Source organism: Rutidosis leptorrhynchoides, chromosome 4 (assembly GCF_046630445.1).
Source record: "Rutidosis leptorrhynchoides isolate AG116_Rl617_1_P2 chromosome 4, CSIRO_AGI_Rlap_v1, whole genome shotgun sequence".
NCBI classification, from domain to species: Eukaryota; Viridiplantae; Streptophyta; class Magnoliopsida; order Asterales; family Asteraceae; genus Rutidosis; species Rutidosis leptorrhynchoides.
This window is the reverse complement of record NC_092336.1, coordinates 567,795,139-567,805,549: the sequence shown is the minus strand read 5'-3', so window position 1 is coordinate 567,805,549 and position 10,411 is coordinate 567,795,139. Positions and strand designations below refer to the sequence as shown.

Below are 10,411 nucleotides of genomic sequence, written 5' to 3'. Positions count from 1 at the left end.
TAGTAGTAACCAAATAGCTTAAAGGGTGGGTTACAAATTCACAGGTTACCCGTTAGGGTCGAATCAACCGATAAATATTAGGAGAAGATGTGTTTCCTTGCAGCAAAAAGTCGAGGTCAAATCCGCATATTATTGATTACCCTTAGATCGTGTCACTGTCTCTTGAATAATGATATCCTCATGAATATATTCTTTGTTGCATCAAATTGGTATCAAGACGTGCTTGACAAAGTAATAAGGATCCAATTCTTTATAGATGACGGACCATATTTACTTTTGATTCTTTACCTAACTATTGAATTATATCATTGTTTAAGAATGTTAACCATTTCTTTCATTTAAATGCATATAGTAATAGATAGTTTCTTTATAAATCAAGTATTTACAACAAACTGTACAACACGATTACGAAAACAAGTTTTTAGAGCAACCGTGCAACGCACGGGCTCTTAAAATCTAGTTTTCTTATATTGACAAGTGCCTAATTAATTAACACTGTATGTATATTCTTATAAGAAAAATATGATATATGATATATATTGTTCTGAATCTATTGGAATTAATGAGAAAACAAATGACCCATTTGATATATTGGATACAACTAAACTTTAACTTCATTGAAACGTTTGTTTGAGATGGAGATGCGGTGACTCATTGATATATTGAATACAACTAAACTTTAAACGGATTCGAATCCAGTCGACAGCAAATCATGACTGAATATTTAACCTGTAGTACAAACAACAGTCGAACACACAAAAGGCAAAAACAAAACAAAAATGCACACCAAAAATTACCAAATATAAGTTTGGTTCAAACTTCAAAAACACGACAGCAGTATGACAGTCAAAGAAAGTCAACAATCTTCAACATCTAAAATCCGACTCAACCAAACTAGCATAGCATGTTCCCCTTCTAACAAGGGTAAAAACTTTTATCACTAACTAAGCACAATCAATAAAGAGTTTAAGAAACGATGCCGTCATTCAAGGACAAGGCGGCAAGTTGATCAGCAGGGCTGCTGCTGCTTCCTGACTGAGACACATTCCTGAGGACCTCCATAGCCTCTGCAACCTTGGCCTTAAGAGCATCTGGGGACTCAAGCAAATGAAGAACCTCCGTCTGATCCATTTCCAGAAGCATCCCGGTTACCTTTGCGGCGGCTTCTGACTCCAACTGCTCCACTAGAGGGTACAGATTCTCACCAAGCATCTATCAACATTTTACAACAAAACTACAATCAATTTCAGACAACAACAAAACCATGTGCAAGAAAATGCGAGAGAAACATAGAACCAAACATGCATAAAACATGCAACATTTAATGCGACTTAACTAATACTATTAAGAAATCCAATCTATTGTGACAAGATTCTCATTAGTTCATTTAAAAAGTATCAAGAATAAATATAATATTTCATCCACTGATGTCATTTCACTTACTACATTGAGAGATTTATGTTTCACAAAAATATGCACCTAATTCCAGCCCTGACGCTATTTTCAACTTGTAAAAGTATTGAAGTGAATCTAAACATCAGCCAGACATTAATTATATATTCGGTTACACTTTCTAAGATGATGTGATCAGCAAACAGGAACTAATGTGTTGGTAACTAGTACCATAAGTTGTGTTCTTAATCATGTGATGACAAGTTGACAATCAAATAATTTATGAGCAAGCCAATTAGGAAAATATTACATACTTATATATCTCCGATGGGTCATTTAGAGTGAAATTAAGATAATGACTTAAAAGCCCCCTTAAAAGTAACTCTAAAGCATGTCTCTGCAGCGTTATTTAATATATTCATAAAAAAAAATGATAAATCTATCCTTCTGTATTAGCAAAATAATTACTGACATAAATCCCAAGAGAAGACCAAGTGTTTCAAGTCCAACCGAAGCCGTCTTGACAATTATTAAAGTGAATCCCAACAGTTAAACAGGAAACTTAACGCTGATATAGCCAAACTATAAACAAGAAGGCTTACCGTCCTTTGTTCGAGTGGAGAAGCATTTGCAAGTGCAGAAGCTAAAGCACCAATCGGAACTGGCTGAGAGATTCCAGTAGCATCACGCAACGGCATAACATTCCCAATGTCATATGGAACAGAACCACCCATGCCTCCACCCATTGGTGGTACCTCACCAACATTACGACCAGGCGGGTAACGATACATTCGCCCACGAGGAACCATCTATGTTTCCCAAAAAAAAAAATCATTTAAATTCTTTATTCTAACTTGAAACAGCACACAGCACTTAAAAATTACAACAAACCTGATGCTGCTGCATAAGAGGAACTTGTGGTTGCTGATTCTGCTGCCCAGGAATACCAGCACGCCTTCCACCTGGACGTGGTCCCTGCTGGTTTTGTGGTGGGACCATTGGCATGAAAAAGTTTGGCATTGGCCCACCACCAGGCCTCATCCCTGGAACAAGTTGCTGCTGATATCCAAACCCAGGCTATTAAGATACATCAACACAACAACAAAAAAAAAAGCATTAATAAATACATGCAAAATAAACAAACAAAAAAAAAAAACTACAAAGCAATTTCCACTGTCTGAATTACCTGGGGAGGAATGAAGGTAGGCTGAGCTTGACCATAAAACATTTGTTGACCTAGACCAGGACCGCCAGGTGGGTACATGGGCATACGAGGAGCTCCAGCAGGTGCCATTGCAAGCGGACGCATCTGGGAGAATTGTGCCTGCATAAATGCAATATTTAACATCAACGGTTTTTTTCCCTTTTATGGTAATAAGTAATAACAAATAACATATTAGGTAATATGCTGTTATGTACTTGTAAAACCCCTCAATAATTAAAAACAACAATATCAACAAACCTGCAACCTCGCTCTTCTATCTTCTTTGCGTTGTGCAAGTGCTACATAAAGAGGCTTGCTAGCAATCATCTTTCCATTCATCTCCGAAAGCTAAGAAAACAGAAAAAGTTGGCATTTAAAGACAAACAATATATATTAAACGTATAGAAACAAAACAATAAATGAGAAGTTAACCACGTACAGCTCTAGAAGCTTCCTCGGCAGTCGAAAATGCAACAAAGCCTGATCCTTTACTTGTTCCATTAGGATCACACATGACCTGTTAACAAGTAAATAAATTTAATTCCCAGTTCATAAATGTGACTTCAAATACAAGTCCTAATCCTATTAAAATAAACAACCTTGCAAGAAGTTATAGTACCAAAAGGAGCAAAATACTCCCTAAGGTTCTCATCAGTAACTGTATCATCTAAATTCTTAATGTACAAGTTTAGCCCCTGAGATTTGTCCACGGCTTCCTTCATACTTTGCTCAAACCTCTGTTTCAACTCCTGCTCCCTTTCAGTCTTTTTCTGGGCTTTTCCAACATACCACTCTTTATCATCAAACTTTTTACCGTTAAGCCCCTCAACAGCTTTAGCCGCCTCGTCAGCATTCTCAAAGTTAACAAACCCAAAGCACCTGGACTTGCCATCTGCATCTCTCATTACAACAGCACTAGTAATCGTTCCATATTCACTAAATGCCTTGTTTAAATCATCATCAGTTGTTGACTCAGCAAGGTTCTTAACAAAGACATTAGTGAACTTGGTCTTGTCAACAGCCTGTTCTCTTTCTTGCTTACGTTGAAAGGGACCCACGTACACTTGCTTGTCATTCAAAAGCATACCGTTTAGCTTCTCGATAGCTTGTTGTGCAGATTCATCAGCCTCGTACTGCACAAACCCGTACCCCTTTGACTGACCAGTTGAATCTGTAGCAATCTTGCAAGATAAAATGTTTCCAAATGTAGCAAAGGTATCATGCAGCGCTTTTTGGTCAATGGCTTTATCCAGATTCTGCATAGTTTGCATAAACAATACATGAAAAATACCAAACACAAACAAAGCAATTAACCAAAAAGGCATAGCAAAATATGGAAAGTAATATTCATTTAGATACCTTGATGAAAATATTTCCAGATCCACTTTTGCGCACACTAGGATCGCGATGAGAATACATTATCCTAATCGCCTTTCCATTCAAAGGGGTGAAGTTCAGCACCTCGATAGCCCTAGAAGCTGTCATTGTAAAAAAAAAAAAAAAAAAATTAGAGCATTATTGATCATACTATTGACAAACAGGTAACTTTCAAATACATCAAAAATTTAAAACTGTAACCAAAAAAGGCAATATGATCATAGAACACTAATAGAGAAACTATTCACTATTTCAAACCAATTAACACAAGTCAATCACATCCTAAAGATGCAACATTGAACACGTATTTTATTTTTCAATTAGCATTATATAACATCAGCCCAACAGTTACCTGTTCAATTGGCTCAACAAAGAAATATGATCTACTCATTTATCCTAAAATGGTCACAAGACAAACTTAAAATTATGTTCTCAAAATAAAAAACATACGGGATCCTTTACTTATACAAAATGTTACTCTTGCAATCAAATCAACACAGTTACAACGTAGAAATAAAAATAAAAGCTCACAAAAAATAATAATAACATATTAAATAAATAAAAACATACAGACTCCTTTCCTTTTACAATCAGATCCATGTCATTTTGATATATAATTGCTAAAACAAATCAACTACCAACACATTTTAGTAAAGTATAAGCATATATTTGCACACACGTGTATCGGTGTATGTATGAATAAAAAGCTACTAACATTTCAGTATAGACTACACAGATACAAATACATGTCTATATACGAACAAATGTGAGAATACTGACTCAGACATACAATCACACATAAGTGAAAATACATACAAATTCAGTACAGTTATAAGCATGAAAAACATTTATACAAATATTTAGACACGCATAAATGTACATCGATAGCTCGTCGGCCTTATTATACAGATCAAAGAGCGATTTTAATCCCCAATCATCCGATATATTATTTGTACTATAAAGACACATATACAACCATTTAAATAAATACATATATATATATATATATATATGCATGTATTCATATATGACATTAAAGCAATTACCATCTTGAGGATTAACATAGTTGACATAGCCATAGCCAAGAGAGCGTCTGGTAGACAAATCTCTACAAACACGAACAGAAACAACTTGACCTAATTGATTAAACAACTCATAAAGCTGTGAGTCAGTCACGTTACTCTCCAAATCACCAACATACAACGACGTAGGAATATACTGCTGACCACCGGCAGCACCGCCAGAACCAGCACCGTTCACCGATTGAGGTGGTTGTTGTTGTTGCATAACTTGCGCCGCCATCTCAAAACCCTAGAAAATATAATTATATTTTTCCAACAAATTCTCTTTTTTTTTTTTTTTTGCTTTTGTAACTTCCCTCTCCCCTGTTATTAATTATATCGGTATCTTTGATGGATGTATAGAAACCCTAGTTTTTTCGATTTTCTGATTTTTGAAGCAATAGATTTTTGTGTTTTTTGGAATTGGATATGGATGTATGGATATCAAAGTGAGAGAGGGAAGGATAGTAGATATGGATAGTGTAGTCGGAGCTCCGACCGGGACCAACGGTATCGCCGATAGGTTACGGCGCGAGAAGAACAATAGATTGAAAGGTAATTTGGGAAATGCGAGATAATAGGGTTTTCAAGGGTATATAGAAACGGCAAGAAAGAGACACGTGGGTACCATGTGAGGGCAGTACGTAGATATGTACTCGGTAATAAATAAATGTAAATATCTATAAACCGTTTCGAACCCAGAGTAAAATTATCAAAAAGTGGATTTTTGACTGTGATTGTATTCGACGTTCGTTAACCCCAAATGTCAAATTTCTGTGTCAAATATTGGTAGGGAGATAGTGGTAAAATCTGATTAAAAATTGGGTGTAAAAAATAAATAAATAACAAAAAACAAAATAAAAAACAAAAAGTAAATAACCCTGATTGGTCCTCCATGATCTCATGCCACATGATGTGCAGGTCAAAAATCCGACTGACGCTTGTACGCGTCAGAAAGTGACGCTAGACTATTAGCCGTCACATATGCCATGTAGGTTGACGGATCCCAACTGACGCTAGGTTGGGAGCAGTTGATGGCGGGTGGTGGTAGCGGGAGGCGTGTAGTGGTGGTGGTCGGTAGTGACGGGTGGTGGTTGGTGGTGGTGGGTGGTAGGTGTTGGTAGGTGGAGGTAGTGGTGGTGGTGGGTGGTAGTAGGCGGTGGTGGTGGGAGGTGGTTGGTGGTTGGTGGCGGTAGCTGGTGATGATAGTAGGTGGTGGTCGTGGTGGTGGGTGGCGGTGGTTGGTGGTGTTGATTGATGGTGCTGGTTCGTGATAGTGGGTGGTGGCGGTAGGTGATGGTGGTTGGTGGTGGTGAGTGGTGGTAGTGTGTGTGGTGGTGGGTCGTGGTGGTGGTTGGTGGCGCGTTGTGGTAGTGGCGGGGGACGTGTGGTGGTTGGTAGTGACGGGTGGTGGTGGGCGGTAGGTGGTGGTAGGTGGAGGTAGTGTTGGTGGTGGGTGGTAGTAGGCGGTGGTGGTGGGAGGTGGTTGGTGGTTGGTGGTGGTAGTTGGTGATGGTAGTGGGTGGTGGTCGTGGTGGTGGGTGGTCGTGGTTGGTGGTGTTGATTGATGGTGCTGGTTGGTGATAGTGGGTGGTGGTGGTAGGTGATGGTGGTTGGTGGTGGTGGTGAGTGGTGGTAGTGTGTGTGGTGGTGGGTGGTGGTGGTGGTGATGGGTGGTGGTGGTGGTTGGTGGCGCGTTGTGGTAGTGGCGGGGGACGTGTGGTGGTTGGTAGTGACGGGTGGTGGGTGGTGGTGGTGGTGATGGGTGGTGGTGGTGGTTGGTGGCGCGTTGTGGTAGTGGCGGGGGACGTGTGGTGGTTAGTAGTGACGGGTGGTGGGTGGTAGGTGGAAGTTGTGGTGGTGGTGGGTGGTGGTGGTGGTGGTTGATGATGGTAGTGGGTGGTGGTGGTGGTGGTGGGTGGTGATAGGTGAAAGTTGTGGTGGTGGTGGTGGGTGGTTGATGGTGGTGGTGGTAGGCGGTGGGTGGTGGTTGGTGATGGGTGGTGGTGGTGGTGGTCGGTAGTGGTAGTGGTAGTGGTTGGTGGTGGTTAGTGGCGGTGCATGGGTGGTGGTCATGGTGGTGGGTGGCGGTGGTTGGTGGTGTTGATTGAGGGTGTTATTTGGTGATGGTGGTGGTGGGTGGTGCTGGTGGTGCTGGTGGTGGTGGTGGGTGGTGGTCGTGGTGGTGGTGGTTGGTGGTGTTGATTGATGGTGCTGGTTGGTGATGGTTTGTGGTGGTGGTGGGTGATGGTGGTGGTTAGTGGTGGTGGTTGGTGGTGGTTAGTGGTGGTAGGTGGTTAGTGGTGGTGGGTGGTGGTGGTGGTTGGTGCTAGTTGGTGGTGGTGGTTGGTGTCACAACCCGACCTTAACCATAAGGACGAATACAATAACATATGATTTCATCGCGAGGTATTGACCTCTATATGCGACATTTTTCAAAAACTGCATTCGTTTTTACAATACAAACCATAGCTTTTATTACAAATACAAGGTTTAAACAACTTAATAATGATTATCGTTTAGCGATAATCTTAGACTTACAAACTTTACATGTGATAATAACAATACGATTTCCAACATATTTTACATTACAAATCCTCCGATATGCAGTTTTATTTTTGACACAAATATGCATACTCAAGAACTTGCTTAAATTCAACATGTTGCAGCGGAAGCTTTTAGTTATCACCTGAGAATAAACATGCTTAAAACGTCAACATAAAGTTGGTGAGATATAGGTTTAATGCCGGCAGCGTTATAAATATAGACCACAATATTTCATATATAAACGTTTTAATAAAAATATTCTAAGTTGTTGAGCACTTGATAACCATACTTAACATTTAATCAACGTCGCATATTCCCTTTATTATGAAATCTTACTACACCGTACCAAGTGTAGTCACCAAAACGAAGTACTGTGCAACCGTTGAATACTGGTCGTCCAGTCCGGTTGGGGTTGTCAGGCCCGATAGATCTATCAACAGGATTCGCGTTTACAATACCTCATGTAAATAATAGTTACCAAGTTACAGGGAAGTATGCCAGTAGTACAACTCAACGTAGAATATATATTTTTAATCACTTGTGTCCATAACGTAAATCATAAAATGCATGTATTCTCATCCCGAAATATTTAGAGTTTAAAAGTGGGACTATATACTCACGTTTGCCTTGAAGGTATTTATCACGACTTGGTCTCCGATAGATATCACGAACCTAACCATATATATAATATATCAACATATTTTCTTTTTAAGTAATCGTTATATATATATATATATATATATATATATATATATATATATATATATATATATATATATATACTTTTAATACTTTTAATATTTTCTTAGTCCGATGTTAGTGGTTCACAATTAGTTGCTCAATAAAATAAATAAAGACCCCATCGTATTCGTATTGATCAGAATTAATCTTGACCCATGGTACCATGTTGTCAAATGACGTGTTGCGTACATAAAGTACCGTGTTGTCAAATGACGTGTTGCGTACAATCATGAGGTCTTATGATTAATCTTCTCGTGTTGTTTACGGGTGGTCCTGAAATATATAAAATCAAATCATAAGTAAATATATATGAAATATCATATTAATTAGAAAATATATGATTAATTTAATTTTTCTCCAAATATTTTCGTAGCTAAACTAGCTTCGGATACCCGATCTTGTTTTAGTCGTAGTTTCTTCATCACAGCTCCGTTTTTGTTGGTTCAACTTGCCACTTCCTTGGATCGAGTCAAATTTTAAGAATATGAACTGATAATACCTTAGTTTGTATTCGAAATCACAGGTTATAGGTCAAACTTTGGTGAAACTTATGAAAGTGATCATTTTCCATCATAAAAACAACATTTAATGATCATTTTTCTAAAAATACTTACACTTTGAGTTAAACTATGAAATTTTTATGTATTAACATATTCATAAGAAATATCATTTTTCCAGAACATGAACTTCCAATTCAAAGTTCAAGATAGTTTTTATTTATCCAACCCAAAACATCCCCCGGTTGCACTCCGACGACGTAGATTCAGTTTTTAAGGTGTTCTTTGTAAAAACAAGTTATATCTTGTTAAGTTAGCATATCATTATGATATATTACAGGTCTTGAAGTGTTTTAAAAGTCAAGTTAGAAGGATCTATTTAGTTTGCGAACAAGTTTGAAATCATTCAAACTATGTTCTTGTTGTTAAAATTTTATACCACAAAATAAGATAGCTATATGAATATGAATTGAATAAGATTATGAATAAGGTTACTACCTCAAGTTACTTGGACAAAGTTACTGTAAGAGATGAGAAAAATCCTAGAATCAAAAGAGTGGTGGAGTTGGATTGAAAGGTTGGAAGTAAACTTGTTTACTTGAAAGGATTTTTGAAGTGTTCTTGAATGGATTTTCTTATGATGATTAAGGGTTGTTTTTGAAGCTAGATCTTCATGGTTATTTGTTGAGATTGTGAAGAACACTTAAGGTTCCTAAGAGTGTGTTTTTGGTTAGAGAAAATGTGTAGTAAAAATAAAAATGGAATGGAGTATAAATGGTGGTGAAAAGATGTATAAATTTGTAATATTGTGCAAAAGTCTTGTAATATGCCAAATTGATTAATCATGCATGCTAAGATCCAAAATTGGCTGACTCATGGCTGCTAATAAAGTGATTGTGATGTGTATATACCAATAGTAAATACGTATAGAAGCTGGGTATGATACGGGCACATATACCCTAGATATACGTATAAAAATCTTGAGAAAATGGAACGAGGATTCAAATATAGCTATCTTTTGTAAATATACTTATATTGTTTTATGTATATAAATCCTTTAAAAGTTATAAAATACATATCTATACGGTACATGTATAAGCATTATAAGTTTTAAGTATTTAAGTCGAAGAACGTCACATATAGTTATCGTTTTGAAAACTTAAGTTAGTAGTCTCAAAATATACTTATAACTCATTGTTATTAGTACAAAATGAGATGTTAAAACATTCTTAGATCATGTTAAATATATAAAAATACATATATATACACAAACGTATAATTATCGTATGCTATATAGTTCGTGATATCATCGGTCAAATTGGACTGTCAAACGTTGTGTAAAACTCTTTTCAAAAACATAAGTCTCAACAATTTAGATTGCTTATCATGTTGGTAAGGTTTAATTTATGTAAATATTAATCTTATAAGTGTAAAACGATCGGAAAAATCCGGGTCATTACAGTACCTACCCGTTAAATAAATTTCGTCCCGAAATTTTAAAGTTGTAGCTATTTTGCGTTCTCGGGAAACAAATGTGGGTACTTTTGTTTCATCTGATCCTCTCGTTCCCAAGTAAATTCGGGACCTCTTCG

General features: G+C 37.5%; 1 protein-coding gene across 1 annotated transcript; it reads right to left on the bottom strand.

Annotated features, from left to right (window-relative positions):
• Positions 1–694: 694 nt before the first annotated feature.
• LOC139845367 (polyadenylate-binding protein 2-like) lies at positions 695–5,595 on the bottom strand. The gene is made up of 9 exons (XM_071835628.1): positions 5,020–5,595; positions 3,956–4,074; positions 3,196–3,852; positions 3,036–3,113; positions 2,855–2,944; positions 2,579–2,716; positions 2,284–2,469; positions 1,995–2,201; positions 695–1,212 (listed from the first exon to the last, which is right to left on the bottom strand). The coding sequence occupies exons 1-9, from the start codon at positions 5,273–5,275 to the stop codon at positions 967–969; spliced, it is 1,977 nt and encodes a 658-aa protein (XP_071691729.1). The 5' UTR covers positions 5,276–5,595; the 3' UTR covers positions 695–966.
• Positions 5,596–10,411: the final 4,816 nt, after the last annotated feature.

Bases quoted from the DNA above. Each gene is read 5' to 3' on its own strand.
- LOC139845367 (XM_071835628.1), bottom strand. From the start codon at position 5,275: ATGGCGGCGCAAGTTATGCAACAACAACAACCACCTCAATCGGTGAAC. The intron at 2,945-3,035 runs GTACGTGGTTAA...CTGTTTTCTTAG, and splicing joins CCGAGGAAGCTTCTAGAGCT to CTTTCGGAGATGAATGGAAA. The intron at 1,213-1,994 runs GTAAGCCTTCTT...AAATGTTGATAG, and splicing joins CTCCACTCGAACAAAGGACG to ATGCTTGGTGAGAATCTGTA.